The sequence below is a fragment of the Dunckerocampus dactyliophorus genome, chromosome 16 (genome assembly GCF_027744805.1).
Source record: "Dunckerocampus dactyliophorus isolate RoL2022-P2 chromosome 16, RoL_Ddac_1.1, whole genome shotgun sequence".
NCBI classification, from domain to species: Eukaryota; Metazoa; Chordata; class Actinopteri; order Syngnathiformes; family Syngnathidae; genus Dunckerocampus; species Dunckerocampus dactyliophorus.
Genome location: NC_072834.1, coordinates 15,890,001 through 15,917,422, shown reverse-complemented (window position 1 = coordinate 15,917,422; position 27,422 = coordinate 15,890,001). Strand labels below are relative to the sequence as shown.

General features: G+C 41.4%; 2 protein-coding genes across 5 annotated transcripts in view; one reads left to right on the top strand and one right to left on the bottom strand.

Annotated features, from left to right (window-relative positions):
* The window catches only part of capn5b (calpain 5b), a 61,115-nt gene that overhangs the window by 326 nt on the left and 33,367 nt on the right, over positions 1 to 27,422 (bottom strand). Inside the window, exons 4-13 of one of the 4 annotated variants that reach the window (XM_054754133.1) lie at positions 19,750 to 19,958; positions 15,977 to 16,169; positions 14,835 to 15,028; positions 13,377 to 13,454; positions 12,073 to 12,268; positions 11,886 to 12,008; positions 10,952 to 11,148; positions 10,698 to 10,819; positions 10,465 to 10,616; positions 815 to 8,592 (exon numbers count right to left, since the gene is read on the bottom strand). In XM_054754133.1, coding sequence (XP_054610108.1) covers positions 8,410 to 8,592; positions 10,465 to 10,616; positions 10,698 to 10,819; positions 10,952 to 11,148; positions 11,886 to 12,008; positions 12,073 to 12,268; positions 13,377 to 13,454; positions 14,835 to 15,028; positions 15,977 to 16,169; positions 19,750 to 19,958 — 1,647 coding nt within the window. In that variant the 3' untranslated portion in view covers positions 815 to 8,409. Of the gene's footprint in view, positions 1 to 814; positions 8,593 to 10,464; positions 10,820 to 10,951; positions 11,149 to 11,885; positions 12,009 to 12,072; positions 12,269 to 13,376; positions 13,455 to 14,834; positions 15,029 to 15,976; positions 16,170 to 19,749; positions 19,959 to 27,422 lie in introns of those variants that run through there. The other 3 variants (XM_054754134.1, XM_054754135.1, XM_054754132.1) reach the window with 3 other exon arrangements.
* Positions 22,900 to 23,382, top strand: ompb (olfactory marker protein b). Its single transcript, XM_054754137.1, has one exon. The coding sequence runs from the start codon at positions 22,900 to 22,902 to the stop codon at positions 23,380 to 23,382; it is 483 nt and encodes a 160-aa protein (XP_054610112.1).

Here is a 27,422-nt window from a genome sequence, read left to right as displayed (position 1 = left end):
TAGAGGGGGCTTCTGGGTTTTTCTTAAACTTTTGATCAGCTGATGAACAGCCTATTTCACTTAGTGCTTGTTTGCAATAAATTGCTTACTCAAAACATTTTTTGTCTCACTCCCATTTCTTCTCTTTGCATTTTGAAGCTCTACTTAGAACCTCGTTAAGATCCAGCGAAGCAAAATGTAAATTCTTGCTATTTTAGAACTGGTCTTAAAATTGTGATCAGGACTGTATTATGAGTTGTTATTCTGCAAGGAAATCATTGTGATGCTAATACCACTTTGTACACATTAAAGCTTTGTGTTAGCCGTCAGGTTTGCGCACCGCAATCATAAAAAAATGAAAAGGATCAACAGTTTTTAACAAATAAAAGTAAAAGTTGAAATTTGGCAAGAAAAACTTCATGGAAAAAGTCATAATTTAGCAGGAAAAAAAAGTCACAATACAAAACTAAAGGTGGAAAAAGTTGGACTTTTCTGAGAGAATGATGGAATTTACTGTAGCTAGAATAACATTGTAATATTATATTATATTATATATATATACACACATATATATATACATATATATATATGTATATATATATAGAATAAAAGTGAAAAGAATTATTTTCTTAAAATCTATAAATAAATTGATGTCCTGACACTGAATAAGCATCCAATCAGAGTGATGGTCTGTACACAGCCACCAGGGGGCACTGTTGTGTTGTACTCGCTATAATACCCACTAGAACACCCGGAAACCGTTCACATTTTTCGAAAATTCTCCTCAAACGATAACGCATACAAATAGCATTTCTCTTTTTATTTCAAAGTCATGCCACAAGTTGACATTAAATACAAATGCAAAAATCATGACTGTAGCTATAAAATACCCACAGTGTAACCGAGAAGTAAACGCACAGGCATCCATTGAAAAGTAAAAAAAAAAAACCCAAATAAAATAGAGGGGGAAAGCTGTCACTGGGAAATGAGGACATAAACAAGCACACGACAAGTACACGACATACTCCAAAAGCTAGCTAGCTAATCATACCGGCTTGGAACGTAAGGTAAAGTGAGTATATTTATATTATATATATATATATATATATACATATATATATATATATATATATATTTATATTCATATATATGTACTGTATATAGATATATAAAATGAAGAAGGTTATAAAATACTGATAAAAGACAGCAGTGTCTTCTAGAAGTGTGTCCATGCAGGTACTCCAGCCTCCCAGTAGACAAACATCAGCAGAAAAGTACAAGAAGAATCGCAAGCTCATTTCCAGTGAGAATAGAAGCTTCCAGGTGACCCGCTGAGGGGGAAAAAGCCTCCACCATGCTGTCTTTGAAACGTCATTTTCATGCAGCAGGATGCAACACGGCCCGGCACACCTCAGTTGCACCTTTTTGTAAGTAACAAGGGAGCGGGGGGATCAAAGCCACAAAACAAAAAAATCACTTTGCCCAGCACGCTAAGCTAATAGCATTGCCGTTCCTATGAATGACCACCAGAGGAAGTGAGCAACGTCAGCGCCAGCCTGCGTAGCATCCATCAAAAGCATGGATAATATCCCATCATCGCTGCTACTTTTACACATGTACGAAATAGAAAAACTACTTACAAATATTGTCTGGATGCATGCAAGAGTGCGGCACCGTTTACATGTTTATCAAAGTAGCGATAGCTTTTCACAACGCAAAAATGTGTGCTTTTTTTTCCTGCAATTCTTAGCGGTGGATCAGAAGCCGTCTTGCTACATGTACTGGCTTGTTTTTTTGGACTCGTACAAAACAAAACAAACCATTTTAATGCGCAAAAAAACACAGTAAACAGTAAAAGGTCCAGACAGTGGTTGCAGTGTTTCCACATTACAGTGAAAGCCCCAAGACGCACCATGCCAAAAAAAGACCTCACAAAGCAGGGACAGGAAAACCAAAAACATTTTAAAAAATGTAGTCCATAACTTAAAAACAATAAAAAGGACCAAAGTGCTCTTCACAACGTACCAGCCATCAATAAGATTGTACCTTTGCAGGATTGGGATAAACACTTTTTCAGCGTTAAAATATCGTAAACATCTACGAAGGAGTATTAGGAGCACGCTGTTATAAAAAAAAAGTAATGATAATATTTCAATTAGCTTGTCATTTAGCATGAAAATGGTTCCCGATTTAAACAAATAGATTATTAGACAAACACCATAATAAAGTAAAAAACTATTAATTTATATAGTACATCGTAATGTATATAGTATATGTAAATAGTCATAATTTGGAGAGAAAAGAGAAATAGCATCTTAATAACGTGCCAAGAAAGGCCGAATTTTATGAGAAAATGTTCCAGTTCAGCATCTTTAAATGATATGAGTAAAGGAATTTTAAAAAGTTGCATTATTATGAAAATAAAGTGGGAATTTTATGAGAAAAGTTGTAATTTTACAGAATACCGGTCATGTCGTAGTTTCGTGAGAAAGTTGTGCATCTTGCAGAAAAAAGAAAAAAAAGTCTTATTACAAAAATAAAGTCGTAGTTTCACGATAATAGCAAATATTAGGCGAACAGAGCTGGAATCTTACGAGAACAAGTGGGAATTTTGCGAGAATAACGTCGTAATAACGGGAGAAGAAAGCTGGGAATTTATGAGAAGTCGCAAGTTCGCGTGAAAAGTTACCAAAATAAAGTCGGAGTTTTCTGAGAAAAGGTCATTTTATGAGAAAAGTGCTTTTTTCACATTATGAGAAGGAAGACAAAAAAAAAGGGGGGGGGGGGGGTGTCATAGTCATAGTTTTCAGTGGGAAAAAAAGTTCCATTATTACAAAATTAAAGTGATTTGTTTGTAATTTGTAATTGCGTGTGAATAAAGTCACATTATTACAAAAAAATTGTCATTTTACGACCATTGAAGTGATTACACAACTAAAGTCGCAATCTCACGAGTAGAAGTCATTCTGTGATGATGAAGCTGTAATGTTAAATATTAAAATCAGAAAACAATGACATGCTTACTCCCATCAGATGATTTTTTGGAAAAAAATTCTCATCGTACGGCATCCTTTCACATCAAAGCTCCGTATTAACGTATTATTATTGTCTTAACGTTTGTGTATGACACCTGCACAAATGAATAAAAACGTACACAAAAATGTACAAAAAAACCCCTAAAACAAACACCTGAGGTCAGTAAACAAAGTAAAAGGAACATTTCGGTCGCGTTATTGTAACTTTAAAGTATAGAAAAATGGCACATGCATCAGTCTGAGGTGAATAAAGCAAATAATCTACATGTTAACATGGCACCAAAAAGAAAAAGTCACTCTGCCGCCTTGAATATTCTCTATGAATATGATTATTATTATTGGTAGTATGGTGTTTATTTGGTGGGCTGTATGTCTGCACATACATGATGCGTGATCATGCTGCTTTTTGGCACCAAGAATCTGAAGCAATAATGTGTCGCCCTGTAATGTCGGCTGTGGGAGGCTCCACTGAACTTAGCGTCGCACTCAAATAAAAAGCTTAACATGCATTCTTTCGCAAACTGTTGGCACCAATGATTCCTGTGAACACGACAACAACAAAAAAAACGGGAAAAAAGAAAAACTACGTAGAAGAACTACGGGTGGCTTGTGTTTGTTCACGCTGATATGGTCACGTGAGGCGCGGCGGACACGTTGGATGCTAACAACTTGCGTTAGCGCAGAGGAAGGACAAAAGCATGAAAGCATTAAAAACACTAGAGTACAAAGCCATATATACATACATAGTGAAGCAAAATGAAGTCATGCGAAACTCTTTTTTTTTTTTTTTTTAAAGATGTTGTATGTGCTGGCATACCGTAAACGCCGCGTGTGACTCTTCACGTAACAGCAGTGAGGAAATAAAGTGAAGTTACATTCAAAGTAAAAAAAAAAAAAAGAAAGTATTGATAGTATGAAAAACAGAAGAAGAATGATTGCATTTTTAATTGCAGTTTTGCACAGTTGATAGGATTTTCTACTTGGACTCTTGTAGCCAAAAATAGTAGGAAGGAGCATAATCGATTAATTTATCGCTCGATTAATTGATTATTGATTAGTCGTATCCATTCATCCATACATTTTCTTACATTTATCCGGATCAGGGTCACGGAGGAAGCAGTCTCAGTAGCAAAGTCCAGACTTCCCAGTCCCCAGCCACCTCTTCCAGTTCCACCAGGAGGTGACCAAGGGGTTGCTGTGAGACATAATCCCTCCAGCGTGTCCTCGGTCTGCCCCGGGGCCTCCTCCCAGCCGTGCATGCCCGGAACACCTCACCAGGGAGGCGTCTGGGAGGCATCCTGGCTAGATGCCCGAGCCACCTCAACTGGCTCCTCTCGATGTGAAGGCGCAGCGGCTCTACTCTGAGCTCCTCCAGGATGACCGAGCTCCTCACCCTATCTCTTAGGGTGAGTCCATCTACCCTACGTAGGAAACTCATTTCAGCCGCTTGTATCCGCAATCTCGTTCTTTTGGTCACGACCCAAAGCTCATGACCATAGGTGAGGGTGGGAACGTAGATCGACCGGTAAATTGAGAGCTTTGCCTTCCGGCTCAGCTCTCTCTTCACCACGACGGTCTGGTACAGCGACCGCATTACTGCAGACTTTGCGCTGATCCACCTGTCGACCTCACGCTCCAACCTTGAACTCCTCCGTGATTAGTCATATCTTGAGGCAATTGGGGCAGAATGGAGTGCTGGAGTGCACTACTGGGCTGCAACCAGCAGAGGTGCTGTTGTTTCATTCTCTTCTGATTGTAGAAAGAATATATAGAAGAACATGATGACTGAACATCTAAAAAGACCTCCACTATGGCACAACTCCCCAGGACACCATTACTCTGTTAAATACCACATTAAAACACAAGTTCAGGAGATTCTCCCATCTCCCATGTAAAGTAAATCATTCAATGATTGTTAAAGGTCCCGTATTATCGTATTTGTAATCATGTACGTCTCAAAGGTGCCACAATAGTGTATTGGAAGTGTGTTAGCATTGATGCTGGAATTTACACAGTTTAAAAGTGCTTTTAGTAAGCCCTACCAGGAACACACCCTTTTGTGTGCCTGTAGCTTTAATGCTAACGAGCTTTGTTTGTCCATATACGCTGTAACTCTATTGAATGTAATACATGCCAGATGCCACATACAACAACATAGCATTAAGGAGTGGCACAGGAGGACACAAACATTAGCATTGCCATGTGATGCTAAAGTGCTAACATTACACTTTAACAGCAACATCATGCTAGGGTGCGCTGAAGAAAAGCGGCAAAAAAGACTCAAACGTGGATCAAAGATGGCACTGCTTGTTGGGGAAGGTTTGGGAAGGCTGCCACTAAAGAAATAAAACAAAATAAAGTGCAAGGTGTGCGTTGCCAATAAAGGGCGCTCTGCCTGCATGTTGTACACCTTTCCCTCCCACATCATTTCGAGTTACAATGATGATAAACAGACATTCGCCCGAACAGAGAAGAAGAAGTACACACGAACACAAATGCTCGGGCCTGCTATGTGCTAACAGCAGAAGCACGGCTGCTGCGTCTCAGGGGGTTCCAGAGACTTGAGTGTCAGGCAGTGGTGTTGCAATTAAGAAGATGATGTGGCACGGGGAGAGGGGGGCGGCGCTCTGTCATTAGGCTGGGGACGGCCAGTCTGAAAGGACACAAAAAAGCGGGCTTGGCTGGCTGGTCTTTGGTCCCGTAAAGCACTTGTTTAGGGTGATGTTGAGGGGGGGACGACAAACACCGGCTGCTAAGCTACGACACGGGCAAAACGTCTTTTGAAGCCATGCGGTTGTCGGATGTCGTCCATAGCAACCGGTGGAGAAGCATCCTGGGCGGGGGGGAGGGATTGCTAGGTCCCAGTGACGGAAGACGGAAGGAAGGCGAGGTTTTGACACGTTGGCTTGCGTCCACGAGAAGAAGCTTGACATGATGGCACATGCTCGCTCAGGACGGACAGAGAATGCTTTGTCAGTAGACCAAGAAGGACCGAGATGGCGGGAAGCGTCAATCCAAACAGACATGGCGAAGGACAACCGATGGACAACGACCTTCGCGCAAGACAGACGCAGCCTTAAGGCAATGCATAGCCCTTGGTAACGTTGGCACATGCATGGGAGTGCAAAAAAGTCTGCACATGCATCACATGTGCATGTCATGTGATTCGGTACTCTGGCCCGGACCAAAAATAAAAGACATACTCGGTGTGCATTTGGTGCGGACAGCATTCACGCTGGTGTTTTTGTCATGTGACCAAAGGCAGTAAAGAACATATGCATAAAGTAAGAAGTTGATTGGACAGCTCTCCTGACATATTACGTGACCTAACTCAAATATTCATCACCAAAATGCCGTCTGCAGGTTATTTTCATATTCTCCTGCATTCACCAGCTTAGATTTCACCGAAAGCTTCTAAAATGTGCTTGTAAAGAGCACCTTTGTCACACACACAGAGGGAGAGAGCAGAGCAGTACAAGTACGTGTCTGTAGGCGTTGCAAATGAGAGATTGGTCTCGGCCTGTTTGTTTGAATGAACCGCACGAGCAGAGCAAAAGCACCAGCGTTCCTTGAATTGGAATTCCCGGAGTCCATTTGCAAGTGAACTCTGGTGCGGTTCGGTTCACTTGAGGTTTAAATGTGAACAAATGTGACCAAAGACACGGACCGGTGGTAAAATGGCAGCAAAAGGCAGGGGTGTCCAACCTTTTTGCACCGAGGCCCACATACTGAAAAATGAAAGGATGTGGGGGCCACTTTTACATTTTTTTCAAAGGAACCCATGTAGATTTGCAGAGAGGTTTTTTTTATATTTCAAGAAAAAACAGCCTCCAGCTCAGCTTCGTGTTATCGGTGACCGAGCATTAGTATGAACTTTTTCCTTTTTGCTTGATTTTCCTTTCTGCTTTCTTCTCATACATTTTTTCTTGTAATATTATTCCTTTATTCTCATCATGGGCTTTATTATTGTAATATCCTAACTTTTACCCAACATAATTCTCCTCAAATTGCAGCTTTATTCTTATGCGTTCTCTGCTTCTCATAATAGCACAACGGTTTTAAAAAATCTTTTTTTTAAATCTTTAATATTTAACTTTATTTTTTCTCTGAATATTATGACATTATTCTCCTGATATTTAGTCTTTATTCTCGTAAAATTACTACTCTTTTTTTCCATTTTTACTGTTTTTTTTGTTTGTTTTTTCAGTTTTCTTGTTTAATTGTGTTGTAAGAATGTAAAAGGTCCCCGGGTTGCACTCCTGGCTAAAAGCACGCAGAAATGACAAATACTGTATACTGTATGTGTGTGTATGACATCTCCATCTCCACTCCCCAACCCGTCCCCTCTGCTCCCCTGACGCCAACCTCAAGTCACCACCCTCAATGGCCAAGCACCGGCAGAGCCTTTTAGCTTCGCTGCCCCCTCCCCCTGGAGCTCCCTCCCCGCACACGCCCCTAACTACACCGATCTACTTTCAAGACTCACTCCAAAACCTCTTTAAACTGGCTTTTAATGTTTAATACTTCCATTTTATGATACGTTTAGTTGTTTGTACTCCACTGATTGATTTTCCGTCTTCATTGCTTCATTGTATATTTTTTGTATTTTATTGCTTTATTGTGAAGTGTCTGAGTTTCTTGAAAAGCTCTTTTAAATCAATGGATTATTGTTATGTAAGAGAAAATACGTTGGAAGTGTTGCCTCTCCCTGTGTGTGTGTGACAAAGGTGCGCTTTACAAGTACATTTTAGAAGCTTTTGGTGAAATCTACACTGGTAAATGTAGCACAATAAAAAACAACCTGCAGAAGGCATTTGGGTTTGTAATATTTGCGTTAGGTCAGGTAATATATCGGGAAATCTGTCCAATTAAGACCTTACTTTCAGCCTTTGGGTACATACAAAAATACTAGTATGAAAGCTAAGTGAACCACACCAATGTGCGCAAGAAATATCTTTTTTTCTGAGGCTGCGTTCACACTTGTGGTTCGGTGCTCTGGTCCGAGCCAAAAGTAATTCTTAGATTCTGCTGTATTTACTAGATGAGATTTGACAAAAAGCTCCTAAAATATACTTTTAAAGAGCGCTTGCACCTAATGCACACCATAGCTCCGATGACGAAGTTCACCCTCGACTGAACGAAGCGTCCCAGCAGAGCGAACGCACCAGAGACCACTTTAACCGAACCAAAACCGACGCGTGTGAACGCACCCTAAAAAAAAGGAAAGAAAAAGCTGTTCTGTTTTGGCCTTTTTCGAGTTGCTGTACGCAACTTTAATAATAACACCTGCAGCAGCGACACTGAATAAAGATATTGATGTAGAAGGCCATTAAAAAAGTCAATTTAAAGGAAATCAGAAGAAGCCAACCGGCGTGTACGTGAACGTTCCACGGCATCAGATGTTGGTGAGCGTGGTGGAGGTGATGAGGCGCACAGTGAGCGTGCCCGGGAGGTCGTTGTCCTGGCGGCTGCCCTTGTCGCGCAGGTGGAGCGTGTGCTGCTCCTGCCGCTCGTTGGGGTCGCTGAACATGACCACCTGGCCCAGGAAGGTGTCCACGATCATGTTCTTGTTGTAGATCTGATCCCAAACAGGAGAAGGCAGGGCCCAAGAGAGCGCAAGACAGAGGCAGCAAGGAAGGCAAGAAAAAAAGGAGAAAAGGGAATAAGATCAAGAAGAATTTTAGCTTGAAAGACAGTCGACTTCGCGCAAAGAGAAACAGCTGATAAAGTCAGGAAATAGGCATGATTCATTCATTCATCACGGCCATTCACCACATAGAACCGGATCCATTTCAAGCCTGTCAATGACATTTCTGGCGCCCCCTGTGGGTTGATCTCAAAGATGCAGTCCAAATGTAACACAGATATCCTGATGTTTTATCCTCACTAGACAAATGCTCAGTGACTTATGGACAATTACTTGCTACGTCCTTCCCCTTTTGGCTTGATGGTGCCATGTTTTTCAACCAATCTTGCTGAAATTTTACACACACGTGCTGGTCAATCCCCAAAAGGTATGTGCGAAATTTTGTAGCGATCCGGCTGAACACCCTAAATTTTCAGTGTTTGTTCTGTAGAGCTGTGTAGCATAGAGTTGAAATATTCAAGATTTTTTATATTTTTTTAATTTTAATAAAAGTCGTAATATTATGAGAACAAAGAAAACAAAATAAAGTTGTAAGTTTTGGAAAATTAGGTTGGGGGAAAAAGTTATAATATTATGGCAATTATAATTTTCTTTATTAAATATTATGGGAATAAACTTATGATATTATGAGAAGAAAATTTAGGAAGATTATTTAAATTTAAAAAAAATCAGCAAAAATGGGAAAAAAAGAGCAAAGTGCGAAGTTCTTACTAATAATAACCTTTTTCACCTGTATCACAAAGCTGAGATGCAGTTTTTTCTAGAAATGTAACTTCCGGTGTATAATATGCACCGGTGTTTAAGTCTGTGAGGACCAGGCATATTTGACAGGAGCCAATCATGAGCTATGAGAAAACTCACCACGAGCTTGTCAACCCGTTGGAAATTGCAGGAGGTCATTACCCAATATAACAGTCTGACTCACGGTTTCATCTTACAATGAACACTCAAAAGGTAGCTCGGAAATATACAAGTACCAATATGAGTTTAAAATAAAAAAGATAAAAAAATATTTTAACTTTTCCCATAATGCATTTAGTCCGAGCAAAGCATTTCATTGGACGGCAAGCGGCATAGGAAATGGATGGATGGATGAATGGATGGATGGCGAGGTGCTGCAATGCAGCCTTTATTCACAAGAGAGAGACAGAGGAGCCCACAGCTCACAGGGAGGCTGACATCATTGCAGCGCCCCGGAAGGCACCAATGAAATGCTTTGCTTGGACGAAATGCATTCTAGGGAAAGCTTTAAAATTTATTTTAAACTTGTATTTGTACTTGCATATTTCCGAGCTACGTTTTGACTGTTACGTTGCTGTGTGATAAGTTTAGCAGTCTTTGTAAGATGACGCCGTGAGTCAAACTGTGATGACCTCCTGTGATTTCCAGTGGGTTGACAAGCTCGTCGTGAGTTCACTGATAGCTCGTGATGGGCTCCTGCCAAAGAAAGAGCTACCGTTTCCTCACTGACTCGCAAGCAGCACAGTATTTAAACGATTAGTAGTAGTTCTGAAGTAAAGGAAATCACGAGATTACAACTTAAATTAGCCACAAAGAAAAAACTAGCGTCTTACACACCAGAAATTACAGTATAACTTTTTAGCATATCTACGTGTTGCTTTACAAAATATCAAAGTGGCCCTTGCATCCTTGCATTTTTCAGTATGTGGCCCTCGGTGGACAGTTTGGAAACCCCTGGTGTAGTTAGCTGATTGATCAAATAGCTTTTTCTCAGACTTTTTGAAGGAAGAACAGAGCAAAAAACCTAAATGCTGGATGTCAAAAGACAGAAGAGAGGCGTACCTCGATGTGGACGCCTTCTTTGGGCTTCTTGCGGTAGAACAGACCCTTGATGTCAAAGTTGGGGGATCGCGTGTCCTTGTGGACCGGCGAGCGAACCCTCTCGCCCTCACAGGTGATGATCACGTAGGGGTTGACCGCTGTGGAAACAGACGCTGACACTATGAGTGACCATCGGCTCCTCCGTGAGGAAGGATGTGCTTGTGAGCCCGTGAGGCTTGCATGTGGGGGGCTACCTCCATTGGACTCCTGTCCCTGCAGACCCTCAGCGTTCAGAACATGGACCTGAGTGACCAGCTGAGGGTAGCCACACATTCCCGTCCAGCACGTCTGAGGAGGCTCGTCCAGGATCAGCTCTCTGCCGGAGGAAGACTACATGAGATCGTGCATCCAGCAGAGGTCGCTGTAAGCTAGGATGTGTCTCACTGGACATACAGAGTGGAATCTGCAGTGGCACTAAGAGGCTTAGGACTGTTCATAGCAGATTTACTTGCAGTCTGAAGGCACATCAGTGAAGACACGAAGCAGGAAGTCGCCCTGCTGCCTGGGGTCAAAGGTGGTGGGGATGATGACGTAGCGACCCTCCTTCAGCTCCTTCCTCAGGAAGACGCAGCGTGAGTTGATATAGATGGAGCCCGCCACTTTCTGCTGGGCCGAGTGCATACGATACTTCCTGTTTAGCTCCACCTGCAGGATGACCAAGAAGATGTTTCTGGCACATTTTCACCCAAATGTCCTGTTTAATCTGTATTTAGTCCATATTGGATCCATGAACATGTTTAGTAGTAGTAGTACTTTATTATTAATCCCACAGCAGGGAAATTCATCTGTTACAGCAGCAAGCAAGATACACAAGTATGTACACAAGTAAAGAATGCATAGACATAGACAATGCATGCAATGCATAGACATAGTGAAATACAAAATGGTTCAGGTGTTTAGATGCTTATATCACAGTCAAATCAGCTTGTTCATCAGGGCTGTGCAACTGGTGGCCCGCAGGCCAAATACGGCCTGGGGAATGACAGATTGGAAGCGATTTGAAAGCATTTTTCCAACAGTTTCCTAAAGACACCAGAGCTCAGTCATACAGAGGATCTTTGAATAGCATTTCCTTAGTAGGTACTTAACAGTAAAGTGGTCCTGTTGTATAGAGGATCTTTGACCGGTGTTTTTGTAGTAGATTCTTCAAATCAGCAGAACGCTCTTTGACTGGTGTTTTTGCAGTAGGTTCTTAAAATCAGCAGTGGTATTGTCATATACTGTAGAGCCTTTAACTCGTGTTTTTGCAGTAAGTCGTTAAAAAGAGAAGAGCCATATTGTAAACATAATCAAAATGAGCTGTTTGAATATGTTAATGTTAATATAAATGCTCATTTATGTACCCAAGTTGTGTTTCTGTGAGAGTTTTTTTGTTTTTTTACCCGGTGAATATCGAAGCCTATGGCAAGATTTTCCCCTTTGCCTTCTTTGGGCGTGGCTCTCTTCTCTTTCTGCTGCAAGCAGATCAGCACCTCGTCCTCCGCCTTCTTCAAGTCAAACACGTACTGTGGAGAGGAATAAAGGTCGTCACACTCACGTTGTGCCCTCACACACCTTTTTGAGACTCACCTGAGGGTTCTGCAGGAAGGTGGCCTTGTGATTGATGCAGCCCCCTGACCGGTTGCGCAGTGGGTCCTGGCGGTGGACCCAGGAGCCCCTCATCACCTCCTCCTCCCAGGTCTTGTGGATGCTCAGGTAGGAGGTGTTGATGAGACGGCACAGGATCAGGTCAGTGAAGTACTGGCAGAAGTCGTCGAACGTCATCCTGTGGGAGGGCGGGACACGAGAGGAGAGAGTGGATACAGACGAGAGGGAAGAGCTTGAAAGAAGAAAACCTTCAAGGATGACAAATTAGACACCATGAGATCTGGGGCAATGGAGGGTCCTTTGTTAAGGAGAGGCTTTGTTTTTTTTGTGGCATTTTCTTGGGACGAGATGAAAATGTATTACAATTATTAAAGTAAACATAAACCTCCAACCAGCTGTTCCTTATATAATAAATATTGCTGTTGGCATTTTGCTAAGCCCCGCTAAAATTTATGAAGCAAAATCAGCACCGTGTGAATGCTGAGTTCAAATAAGATGAGATATAACAAAGTAAAGAAATCTAGTTTTAATAAATTAAATTACAACTAAATTGCAGAAAAGAAAATTAAATTGTGTGTCATATTAATATATGATAAAATAAAGAAACGCAATTTCAACCAACCACATTAAATTCAATTCAATTCAAATGATGAATAAATGATAACCAAATTGCAGAAATTAAAATTAATTAAAGTGCGTGTGAATGCTGAGTTCTCAAAATAATGTAAGAACAAATAAAATCAATCACATTTAAATAAACTCAACTTCAATTCAACTAAAATAAACTACATTAAAACAAAATAAAAACTAAAATAAATTGAGCAAATAAAATAAAATACAATTCCATAAAATTATTCTGAACAGTTGTTTTGCTCTGGGCTGAGCTACATTAAATTACATCATGAAATTAAAAACAATTATTTACTCATTAAGTGTTAATTATTCATAATATTTCTTGATTAAATTGTTTATTCTTTTATTGTTGATCCCTATTAGTCTTTAGCATAGCAGAGACTACTCTTCCTTCAACACTGCATACAAATCAAATGAAGACACCGATGAATACATCATAGCACATCATAGCAATCCCTAGAGACCATGCAATTATGCCCTCTAGGGGCTGTAGGCATCACTGCATTATCTCAGTTTGACCTTGGCTTCTTGTTGAAAAAGTCCAATATTTTGGAATTCCTACTGGAACATGTTTAGACTAAGAAAAATAATAGCACCCGCTTCTGGAGCAAGCAGCACATTTTGCTTGTAAAAGGAAAGAGGAGTTTCCTCACCAGAACTCGCCGTCGTCCTGCACGGTGACGCCAAGCTTTTCTCTCTCGCTCTTGCTCACCTTGTTCCACTCCTCTGAACTGCCAAAACAAGAACAAGTTGCATGTTATTGCATTATAGCAAACGTTGTGTTTGTGGGTTAGCTAGAAAGTGTCATCACGAGACATCGAGGGCAAAGTGGTGCAGAAACAGACATGAAACAGTGGAAGCGTACGTAAAGAATTCTTACACTCCCACCAAAAGTAACAGTTGTTGTTTGTTTTTTTTTAACACACCATGCATAGATTATTCTGTGAGAGCGAGGGAGTGATTGAGGTCTTTCTCTCTCTGTCATCAATTATTCAGACTCCATTATCCTGCCTTACCACCCCCTGTTTGTTTCACCAGAAGCTGGTAACTAACAATTCCAAGACGGAAGGCTGTCGAGGGAGCAACTTTATCTCAGGCTGACTTATTCCCCCGGGGAGGGGCAGTGCAGGCAAAATGCAGGAAATAATGGGTGGAAGGAGGCGTCCAGAGAGAAAAGCAGCGGCCTCTTAAACAAACCAGTAATATGGTTTCAGTAAAGGGTCAGCCAGCTCTAGCAGATTGCTTTGGGAGCGGCGGTGGGAAAATGCTATCTGAACTATATGGTGTTGTCTATAGTGTGGGTCACAATTGGACGTCAATGTCACGGTACACGTATTCCTAATCGTATTTTTCTTTACGGAGTATGCAGTATGGTACAGACACAAACTATGTACATGAACAAGCTTTTTTACTGGGGCTGCGGAAAAGAAACAATGAGGCAAGACATCGACAGCAGCTACTTAAAATACGGTTTTGTCGCTTGTACACATGCTAATGCACCAGTGTGTTGTGTGTGCCTGTCATTGTGGATTAAAGTTAAGAGGAACTATCCAGAACTTTCCACCATGGCATTGAAGATGTTGTTGCCAGTCCTGTGCAAATACTTTGGAATTTGGGCGCTACCCAAACTGTGACAATAGCATTCAATTACTAGGAGGTCTGGGGACCACTGTTACCACGACTTGACATTTGCTGGTGTGTGGCTTTCCTTTTTCTTATGGTATCGTTTGCTCATCCGTCACGTGCAATCTCGCCGTAACGGTGAGTCGAGCCCGAGGGACTGATGCACTTTCACATTTTGAAAATCGAATAAAAGAAATTGGAACGGGAACAGACAAGGTCGCATATAAAAAACAATTACGACCTTGTTTGTTTCCGCTGGAGACGCACTGGTGGTCCGCCTCACCTCGACGGCTGCACGACGGGGATGAATGGATAAAGCGGAGAGTAATTTGTCAGTGTAATGTGTGTTTACCACACACAGACATTTCAGGGAGTCAGGCTCAGATTTGTAGTCTAATGCTAAAATAAGATAAGATAAAATCACTGATTAAAGGAAAGCTGGATGCATGGATTCCTTCATGACACTAGGTGGCAGTCATGTGATTTACCTGTCACTCCATGGGCCACTCCACTCCTTCTCCCCCCAGGGGTTCCTCATGCGGATCATGTGCAGCTTTTCCGACTTGAAAAATGCCAGCAGTCCATGGCCAAGCCGCACCTTCCGAACATCCGTCACGGCATAGGCGTGGCCTTTGACCAAGCCGCAGTCCAGCCGCGCCTCCATGTCCTCTATGGTTGTTGCCTGGGGAATGACAAAGGAAGCTAACGTTGTTAGCTTGTTGAAGTGGTCGTCCAATCCATGAGCCACGCTCTTTCATCTTGGGCTGGCTCAGGGATGTGTGCTAGCACCTACTTTATTCACATTTCTATTATGTTTTTTTCAACTTTCTTTAATGGCCGCATGGTGGCCGAGTGGTTAGCATGTAGGCCACACAGCCAGGGGATTTGGAAGATCTGAGTTTGACTCTCCGCTTTGGCATGTGTGGAGTTTGCATGTTCTCCTCGTGTGTGCGTGGGTGCTCCGGTTTCCTCCCACATTCCAAAAACATGCATGTTAGGTTAATTGGCGACTCTAAATTGTCCATAGGTATGAATGTGAGTGTGAATGGTTGTTTGTCTATATGTACCCTGCGATTGACCCCGTCTCTCGCCCAAAGTCAGCTGGGATAGGCTCCAGGATACCCCCGTGACCTAGTGAGGATAAGCAGTATAGAAAAAGGATGGATGGAACTTCCTCTATTGGAAGATATTTCACAGGTGGCAGCACAACAGTGCAATTGAAAAACTTCCAGAGTTGCATCTATCATGTTATTTTTAATATAGTCAGTTTAGATACCTGCTGGACTTGCACGTCTTGTCTTTTCACTGGGTCTTGAATATTAATAGCCTACCGAAACGTACTTCATGCTAAAATAATACACAAAAGTAATGAGAACCATGAAGAATGAATGAAAAATGTACATTTTGAGGCTGCTATTATAATGCTTGCTGTAGAATAAACTCATGAATATAAAACAGAGATATCATTCTGGAAATTGACCCGGGACTCGTTTGGAATCACAATACCATGAATTCTTTCAAAACAAAAAGGGCCAAGGTAATATCATAGAGTGAAATTCTTCAGATAACAGATTGAAGTCATAACATGTAGTTGTTGTTGTCAAATCATCTCCGCAAGTGTCTTTCTTACCCTAATGGAGCAGCTGATAAGGCCATCACGGTTGTGGACTTTGAGGACTCTTTCAAACAACTGGTTGCGGGCCACCTCGTCGATTGCCATCTGACCCTCCAGCAGGTCCACGGGCTCCGAAACGCCCCCTGTGAAGTCCACCAGGGCGTCGGCCGTGTTTCCACCATCCAACGCCTCGTAGCAACCATAGACCCTGCGGCATGAGAGAAAATCAGTAGAGGTAATTTCTCCCGTCACTTCAGTCAAACCTTGGCTTTCGAACGCCCCAGTTTTCATATTTATTTCGTTTCTGACAAAAATTGGTCTCAATTCACGCAGACTCGGTTATCGTACAGTATTGCTCGTAACAAACTGATACACTCGACAAAAACATAAATGTCAGACTTTTGTTTGTGCTCCCATTTTTCACGAGCTGAACTCAAAGATGTCAAACATTTTCTATTTACACAAAAGGCCTATGTTTCTCAAATATTGTTACCAATCTAAATCTGTGTCAGTGAGCATTGATCAGCCACTTTACAGGCGTGGCATATGAAGATGCTGATTAGACAGCCTTATTATTGCACAGGTGTGCCTTAGGCTGGCCACAATAAAAGGCCATTCCAAAATGTGCAAGGGTTACTGGATCGGAAAAACAGTCAGTATCTGGTGTGACCATCATTTGCCTCAAACAGTGTATGTGCCAATCCAAAGCATTCCAAACATGCTCAATGGGTGACATGGCTGGTAGAGGGTGACACGAGTGGATTTTCACTCCTGTCCTGTCCCACTCACACAGAAAAAAAATCACGTCACAGTATCTCTGAGCATTTTAAAATGCCATGAATAAAATGCATCTGTGTTGCGGCTCGAGTGGCCCATAGTGGCGGTAAGGTTATGGTAATATTAATATTTCACACTTCGGGTTTTTGGAACGGATGAATTGGATTTACTTTATTTCCTATGGGAAAAATTGCTTCAATTTTTGTAAATTTCAGTTTTCTTTTAACCTTTTGGAACAAATTAATTTAAGAAAAAACCTGTACTCTTATTTTTTATGTACAGTCGCTCCTTGCCGCACTGCAGTTGTGGCTTCACTATCGCGGTTTGTAAAAAATATATCTATAAATCATGCTGCTTCGTGGTTGAATATGGCCTATTATTAGTCCAAAAATATGCATATTTAAGAAAATGTACAAATATAAGGCATTCAGAAGACGCATTCAAAAATGTTGATGAAATGTAGTACTCTGCACTGGCCACTCAATGATGGTGATACACACAAGCACCAGACGTGATCGCTGGAACAACAGGCTTTTATTGCAGGTTTGAATGATATTACAACAGCCACAAAAATCCCTAATAAAAATCCCTGATAAAAACACGGGCTACTGTTGCGCCCATTACCCGTGCAAAGCTGAAATTCAATTCTGAACCCCTACGTCACTTCCTGTCTGTCCCTCACTCAGATCCCCGAGGGGAACACATTTATAGTAACACACATGAGCACAAGTCTTATGTACTGTATGTCTTAAATGGCTTACTTACTCTCATTATGTCTACTATATTTGGTAATAGGATTGTAAATGTGATAATAGGGTGTTATTTCATGTCTAGAGGGCTCTAATAATGTTAAAAAAATGCATTTAGAAAGTCATAAACAAGTTTTCTAACTACAAAAATATTTCATTCATTAAGAAGGAATCCGACTTTGCGAAAATGGACTTATCACAGTCGGGTTTAGAACCAATTACCCATGATAAACAAGAGATTGCTATAATATCAATGCACATCTCTGTCATAACTGAACATTTCTACCTCACCAAATGCATAATATTGTCATCAATTAAAAGTAGGGCTGTCGTTCCCAGGATGAACGGACTAGAGACGTGTGTGCGTTAGAGATACATACAGTATATGGTGTTGGAATTGTACTGCTGTTGATGTGTTCAGGTCAGGTCAAAAAGAACGTCAGACTGTGTGACTGTGTGGGGGCGCTCCACTGTGCTTCCGTCTGCCGTCATAACAGAGAGGCGTGCTTGCTCTGGTGTGCATGCGTTAATTACACAAAAAAATTAAAGGTCATTGATGAAAATAAATGAGTTACTGCTGCATTATTTTTGACAGCTCCAATTAAAACACAATATGTTTACACTAGGGGTGCTCCTGATAGATCAGCCACCGATCACTATCGGCCGATCCCCGTCGCCGATCAGCTCCAACCCCATTGCTGGATTCAGCCTATAGCCACCATCTCCCGCCCACTTTCCCTTCACAAAGTCTAAACAAGCATGTCTGCCGTGTGGGACTTCCTGTCGTTGTGAGGGTGATGTAAGTTTTGCATCCTGCAAAACACGCCTTAAAAAGCTTTAGTTTGGTACGGCATGTGGGGGACGGGCACTGGGCAGGGTGTGGTGAGTTTTCGCGGCTCGCAATATGATCGTTGGGCGGCGGCTAATAAGACAAAACGTGGGGACATGCGCCCATGACAGCCAGAACAGCGGTTGGATTCGTTGGACTGGATGGCCGGACGTCGGCAGCGGTGGAGGAAACCAAGTTCAAATCCCCCACACTGTGAAAACCTGTCAAAGTATGAGGCTCTACCCTTGCTTGTATGTTCTTTTTGTACTTTGGATACTGCTTTATCATGTTTCTTAAACTTTCCCTTTCAATTTGATACCAAATTAATATGCAGAATTAAATCATAGAGATTTCAAGTGGACAAAAGTGAAGCTCAAGTTCAACCCATTCAAAAGCAACGATCCCAACATCCATCCATCCATCTTCTATGCCGCTTATCCTAATTAGGGTCGCGGGGGTATGCTGGAGCCTATCCCAGCTGACTTCGGGCGAGATGCGGTGTACACCCCGGACTGGTTGCCAGCCAATCACAGGGCACATATAGACAAACAACCATTCACACTCACATTCATACCTATGGACAATTTAGAGTCTCCAATTAACCTAACATGCATGATTTTGGAATGTGGGAGGAAACCGGAGCACCTGGAGAAAACCCAACCACGCACGTGGAGAACATGCAAACTCCACACAGAAATGCCCAAGGGAGAATCGAACCCAGGTCTTCCCCATCTCCAGACTGTTACTGTGGGGCCAACATGCTAACCACTAGAGCACCGCGCGGCCAAGTCACGACATAATTTTTTAAATTTTTTTTAACTTAATATATTACTTTATTATCTCATAGCAGCAAGTCACACATTTCCACAAACGTCCATTTCCGGGTCATGTAATTGTTGTTAACAACTGAGACATAGTTGCTGCTTGTTCAGTGGAGAGTAAATGCTTCATACCTCTTACAGTATCCTCCACTCCTGTCTCCTTCTCAATCACATTTGGCGACCCTCAACGTGAGCAATATGTCGACCCATAACAGGGCGGCCGTACCGGCGCCGCTCAATGCTAACGAGGCAGCTAACAATGCCTGTGACATCCATGCCTGATGTATGGCAACATAGCACCTAGGGGTTTCAACACATGAAAGCCCAGTTCCGACTGCGAGGAATAACACAGGACATGACTGTATTCCCACACTAGACCTCCACTTTCTCTCACATTGTAGGAACAGTATGACGCAAAATTTTAGTGGTTTTGATACCGTGACTTTTTCATACAAAGGTATACCTTGAAACCAGTAACCGGCCCATGCCTACTCGCGTGCCAGTCTGATGTGATTCCAAGGCCGTATTTGGCCCGTAGGCCGGCAGTTGACTAGCCCTGACACAGACTGAGAAAGGCAAAAACAACAACGTTAAATATCAACTGCTACTAACTTGGCATAAGCCTTCTCCACAAGAGCGCTCCAGAACTCGTTGCTGTCGTTGGAGTGGCAGTACACCAGCTGGTTGTCCACCGTCGGTAGCCGGTCGTCGATCACCACGTCCACCCACTCGCCAAAGCGCCAGAAGCGGAAGTGGAAGATGCCGGCGTACGAGTCGGGCTTCTCGGTATCCCATTCCTGCTCTTTCCAGTCGGGAATGACCTGAAGAAGATGGAGGAAGGAGTTGGTATGCCAAATAAACAAACGGCAGAGCATAAATCATATGAAGGTTGCCAGTGAGTGAGATAGTGTACCCTCATGTCTGCTGGTGCCTTTATTTATCGCCTTGGCTCCAACACTCATAAATTCAGGCTGTGACTGTCTGAAATGTAATAACTGTGTGTGTGTGTGCGTGTGTGGGCTCCAATGACTATATAACTGAGCCTGCATTTAGTAAGCAGTTATTGTTTTGCTGCAGGCTACTTCCTGCTTCACGAATGATGGCGATTCTGGGCTCTACTGCTTGGTAAAAAGTAGAGGTTAGGATTAAATAAACTCTGCTTCTTCCTAGCCCTTTTCAGACAAACCGAGCTGTGCAAGTGTAAACATGTAACGTACTTCAATGTAACTACGAAATGAACTCAACCATTACCAAACGTGAAAAAAACATCCTCCATTTGTACAATGAATTAATTTGCTCCAGAGTCAAACAGTTGCCAACTATCACTGAGAAGTTAACCATGGTGCAATAAAACTAAATGAAGTAAAACTACTCTCCTAAACTCTACTAAGTATGTAGCTTAGGATGGTGGCATCACAAAAACACACTCAAAAACTCAAAGACAACACAAAACTTGAGTTGAGCTTCCTCATGAGACGGAGATTCATGAGACTAGTGACGTCATGCATGATATTTTTAGCCGTGTGATGCGTTGGTTGGACTGGGGTATTTTTACTGTCCGTTGTTTTGGTAGCGGCCAGCAAGGGAAAATCCCGTCTTAATTGGATGGAAATAGCAACAATGTCATTGACGACCTTGTGGAAACGCCTGGTTAGTTCTTGGGGTGCTCCGATTACAATTTTCTGTCTGATCACCGATCTTTAAAAAGCCTGACCTGCAGATTCCCATTTCGGCAGATATCAATTTTTTTTAATAACTGAAAAACACTGAACAATACCCGTGAAAGAATACCGTAAATTCCAGTGTATAAGCCGCACCAGTGTATAAGGTGCACAGCACTGTTGGCATGACAGCTGACACTTCCTCACTCTCCCCGTCCCCCAGCAAGCCTTGCTGGCAAGGCCGAGTTAGCACCTGCATGAAGTTGTCCCCCCACCCCACGCAAATGTCTGGTCAAATAGTCCCATTCCTTTGTGCTGCGTTTGTGCTGTTAAAATTGTTATTTGTACTCTTTTTTTGTTTTTGAGTTATTATAGATTATTTTGTGGGTCAATCAAAGTTCACCCCGCCCTCCATTTGGGCCAAATTAAACCAAAATAGTCTCACTCATTTGTGCTGTTTTGTGCAATTAAAATGACCGATTGTGCTGTCATACTTTTTGAGTTATTAAAGATTTAAGTGTGAAGTTGATTACATAATCAGCGCCCCGACACGCTCAGAATGAAGCCAAAATAGTCTATTTTTCCCCTCTTTGTTTGTGCAGTTTTGTACTACAAAAATTATGGACGCTATGGCTGTTTTTTAGTGATTAAACTTATTACAAAAGTTCAACTTCAGTTCAAGAAAAGCAAATTACACAGAAATATTCCCATTGGTCTATGCTGCGTTTGTGCTGTTTTGTGCAAATAAATTGAACATCCGTGCTGCTTTTGTTTTTGAGTTCTTACAGATTTTATAGGTCAATCAAAGTTCATCCAGCCCCTCATTTGCTCCAAATGAAACAAAAGTTGTCACAATCGTTTGTGCTAAATTTTTCTGTTTTGTGGAATTAAAATTGAGAAAAAAAGTTGCCCTGATTTGAAGGCTCGCAGGCTATCATTCATCAGCTTGCAGGAGGAGCAACTGCATTGATTCAATGACTTTTCTTTTGACTTGTCTTTATTACGTGTGTGAATGTAATGTCGAGAGAGCGAGCGTTTTTGTTTTTTTTGCCATGTTTTTGACTTGATGTATCATTTTCAGTCTTTCTATTCACTTCCATCATGAAAGTCCCCCATCGTCTGTCCTTCCAGGACCTCGATGACGAATAGTAGAAAAACCATCAGAGGTTTATTTAAAGCAGAACAAGACAATACAGAGTCACCAACAATAATGATAACAATAATAATAATTATTATTAAACAGTGAGGCTTCTTCAAAACCTAAGCACATAGCTCTGAACATGGTGTACATGAAAATGGTGATCACATTGTTGGTAGAGTTGTGCAGCTGTAACGGATGCCAGCCAGTGTGGCTGTGCCACCGTACGTTAGTAAACCTCCCTGAACCTTAAGCATCCAGGCTTTTAGCTCGACAACTAGCACTCTTTACTCTCATTCAGTAGGACCTTGGTTTGGGGTTAAGGGGGGGCCGCTGGCTGGTTACATTGGTGCCATGACCTGGACGAGAGCGCGGTTTAGGAGGGTGGGTGTAACGGATGCCAGCCTTGTGCCGATGTACATTGGTAAACCTCACTCCCTGAACCTTATGAGTCATGCTGAACACTGTGTTGACACACCCTGGGCTTTTAGCTCAATGGCTAGCGCTTTCCACTCTCACTCAGAAGGACCTTGGTTCAAGCCCAGGGCGGAATGTGGAACACAACCCTACATTGAAAATTAATTGATTGTATATTATTAAATAAAAGAAACCACATTTTCTTTTGTGACAATGTTTTCTGTGGCCCGGTTCGGGTGTGGTTGGCGACGACCTGAGCTCGACATAAGGCTGAGCCACTCCGAATACAGAACACTTCCTAGCAGGCCGACAGATTCAGACTTATTGACACAGACTCATCCAGGTTGGATTCCCATGTACGTGCCATGTATTCCAATGAGGGCTGAGTAACCAAACAAAAGGCAGCTCCCCTGAGGCCAAACCCTGTGCACGGCTTGCAAATGTCATTAGATCTTGTTGCCAGGCATCTCTTCAGTTGCAACACAGAGACAGCGTTGGGTGGAGAGTGTTATCTACCACAGAGAAGTCAATCCAGTCCTGCAAGTCATGGCCAATAAGTTGGAGCTGACCTTCCGCCTGGACCTCCAGCTGACGGAGGTGATGCGCCTCCGGGTTCAGTCCCTGCAGCAACGAGGCCAGAGGAGGCAGGACGGCGAGCGTTTACTGCAGCCCAATGAGGCCGTTTACCGCCTGGACTTCTCCAAACAAGCCCTACGCTTCTCGCACTGGACGGTGCGTCTGGCCCAGACGGGCTGCCTCACCATCGTGGCCACCTCACAGCTGTGGACCCCGGACCTCACCAACCTGATGACCCGGCAGCTCCTGGAGCCCGCCGGGGTTTTCTGGAGGGCGCCAAGGGACACCTCTGAAACACAAATCAAGTGCTACGAGGCCGACGCGCACGAATTCGGCGAGAGGATTGCCGAGCTGGCGAAGGTAAGGAAGGTGATGTACTTCCTGTTTGCGTTCACTGAAGGATGCAGCCCCGAGACTGTGGACTGCTCCATCACCTTCACTGTGGACAGATGAAAGTTGGACCCTTGGAACAACTGAAGTACAACTTGGAGATTCTTTCTTGAAACGTTCAGTTACTTAAAAAATACGAGTAAAAATACGGTAGAATAAAACACAAACAAAGTAACTACTCACACAGATATAAATTCCATTCATGATTCTATGGTCAACTTTGGTCAACCTTAGGATGAGAACTTTAATATCTTTGTATTCTTCTATTTTCGACATTTTACATAAGGTTCAGTGGACTTCCAGCTGCACAAATACCCCAAAAAGGAGTATTTGCTTTCTCCTAGCAACTAGCGTACAAATGTTCATCTCTGGTCCCACGTGACAGGCACCTTTGTGTAGTTGTTTTCATGTGGCAGATTCCCCTGGTGATCCTCCTCCTGCATGTGTCTCACCCAACCACAGGGGACGGTCGATTTAAAAACACTGCAAATAACAACCATACAACCGTTTGGTGGCTTTTTTTTTATATTTATATTTTTTTCCCCAATATTTCCTTTTTAAAAAATTTTCGAGAGTAATTTTTTTTTAAAAGCATGTAAATATATGCTTATGACAATAAAAGTGACTTCATCTTAAAATAAACCAAAACAAATTTTGCCAAGGGGTTGTTTTCATCGGTTGATTTTGAATATATATACAGTATATATAATACTGTATATACTGTGCGGGCCACTTTTCGAGAACTTTGATCTTCTTCTGCTGCGGAAATTTCTTTGCTGAGTCTCAAGGGTGCAAATACTTATGAACCATATTTACAAATTTACAAATAAATGATTAAAAAATCATACAATGTGATTTCCAGATTTTTTTTTAGATTATGTCTCTAAGAGTGGAAACGCATCTATGATGAAAATTTCAGATCTCTCCCTATTTTCTAAGTGGGAGAACTTGCAAAATCGCGAGGGGTGCTAATACTTATGACCCTGTACACACACACACACACACACACACACACACACACACATATATATATATATACATACACATATCTATATATACATACACACATATATATATATATACACATATACATACAGTATATATATATATATATATACACATACACATATATACTGTATATATACATATACATATATATACACATATACATATATATATACATATACATATATATATATACATACATATACATATATACATATACATACATATACATATATACATATATATATACATATACATATATATATACATATATATATACATATATATATATATACATATACATACTGTATATATATTTATACATATACATATATATATTTATACATATACATATACATACACATACATATATATATACATATACATACGTATATATACATACACATATATATATATACATATATATATATATATACACATATGCATACATATACATACATATACATATATACACACATAATATAAAAGTCTGGACGAGTACAATCATTCAGATGATCATTCAGCACATTACGCACAAAGGCAGCATGAAGACAACATATTCAATTAGAAGTATTACTACCTGTTTGCATAACCAGTGCTTTCATTGCAAATTGCATATTTACAAGCTAAAGGCCAAACTTGACATTAATTCCATACTGCTGACATACTGAGCTAGCAAGTTTGTTGCTGTGTGAAGCATGAGATCACTCACTCGCAGATATCCTTATCGGCAGGCAGAATAACCAATACCGACATGAACAAATACCTGTATCTCATTTTTTATGCCAGTATTGTCTTGTGATATCGGTTGTCCAATATTAGAAAACGATATTAATTATTACTATGACTCTATATCGATATTACATATTGAAATGAAAATAACAATTTTGGCAGTTATTCCAAACTAGCTCCTGCTGTTGTGAGAATGAAAGCAGTCTTTATTTCCTGCTAAGTCGACCCTGGATAGTCAGTGTCAGACTAATTATCTAATTCACTTTTAAAATTACTGATGGATTTTTGTACTCTCGCAACCTCTGTGTGCAGCTCTATTGAACATCTAATACCGCAGAGTCTAATAGAGGCTAATAAAATCGATCTTGCCTTAAGTCTTGAGTGCATAAATATAACTCATTATTTGGCATCCTCAGTTGTGTGTGTGTGTATCAATTTATGAGCAACAGCCAAACAAATGGGCTGCGTTTTTGCAAAATGAGTCTTGTTATGAAGGAAGAAGTCCAGTAGACTGGCCGCTGCAGGCTGCATGCTGCATGCTAATACTCTTCTCTGGCATACAAAAGGCTGTAATTAAAAAGATCTAAAAGAGGCTGCAAATTAAACCAACTTGCAGATATTGGCTGCTGATTAACATCCAAACGCTATGAAAGGAAAATTATGTTTTTGAAGCAGCAGTACTGGTTTCACTGGGAGAAATCTTCTCCTAAGAGACCCGGACTATGAAACGTTGGAGGTGGATGAACGTGACTGCACAAAGGCTGCTCGACTGCGCTGAGATCTAACGCGCAGATTTTCATTTCTTTGTCTTTTACCACAAACATCCTCTGATTTCCAGCTACAAATTAGTACCAAAGCGTCACAAAGAGGACAGATCCAGCCTCACAATTTATTATTTCATCTGCTCCACAAATTATTTTTCCCCATTTGGATTCCCAGTCTTTGGATTAATGTCAACCATTAAGATTTCTAGTAAGACAGCATTTATTACACAATGGCCTGCGCACTGTCAAGTTGACAAACAACAACCCCAACTACTTTTTCTGAAATTATTTTTTTTATTTCTTTTCATGTCTTTTATGGTCGCACGAGCGATTTGCAAACTTACAGAAGATCCTCTATATGACAGGACCACTCTGCTGTTTTTAAGGACCAACTACAATAACGCTAGTCAAAGATCATCTATATGAAAGGACCACTCTGCTGTTTTAAAGGACCGACTACAATAACGCTAGTCAAAGATCATCTACATGACAGGACCACTCTGCTGTTTTTGAACATACACTACCGGTCAAAAGTTTTAGAAGACCTCAATTTTTCCATTTATTTCTTGAAATTCAAGTTGTTCAAGTCCAATGAATAGCTTGAAATGGTACAAAGGTAAGTGGTGAAGTGCCAGAGGTTTAAAAAAATAGGTAAGGTTACCCAAAACTGAATAAAAATATTGTATTTCAGAATGAATGCAAAAAGGCCTGTTTCAGGGACCACAAAATGGGTCAACAATTTAAAGCTGCTCTGCAGAAATGGAGGTTGATCAAGCCTTGGCAGTCGGTGCAACTAATTCCTACGGGTGTTCCAAGTTCTGGGGTACTTACCACCTCCTCTGTCTGCATAAAAACAGTGTTCGGAACACAATGTGGTAGTATATGCTCGTGAACATCAGTTGAACAGCATTGTACTGGAGAATGTAATTTGTTGCTAAAAAAAAGGGCAAGAGAAAAGGGAATTAACAATAGAAGAGAGACAGATCATCTTAACACTTAAAAATTGAGGTTTTTCCTCCAGAGAAATTGGAGTGTTCTAAAACGTTTGACCGGTAGTGTATATTTTAAAAACACTACACAAAGATCCTCTACGTAACAGGAGTGCTCTGCTGTTTTTAAGGACCCACAACAATAAAGCCAGGTCAAAGATCCTCTATATGACAGGAGTGTTCTGCTGTTTTTGAGCATCTATTTCTGAAACACTACAGAAAGATCCTCTACAGTTGTACATTTTTAGCGGTTAATTTCGTTCCAGACCCTACCGTGATAAATGAATTTCTGCGAGATTGGATTAAATTTTAATAAGTGGAATATTTTCCTAGTTAGACCATAGAAAACCTGTTTATGACGATGACATCGAGCATCGATGGGAACCGGGACTAACATTCCGATTCTCCCAAAATCGTTCATTTAAAAAAATTTCTGTTGCTACTTTTGATGATCGACCAGCCTGCCGACCGGAAAAAATGGACGTATAAAACCAATGAAGAAGAAGCCGGCGAACACCAAAGAAGAAGAAGCAGCAGGAAGCATTTGTGTTCATCCATTTCAACCTTGGACAGTGTGCGACACCAATCGATAGGAAGCTGCATAGAAAATGGA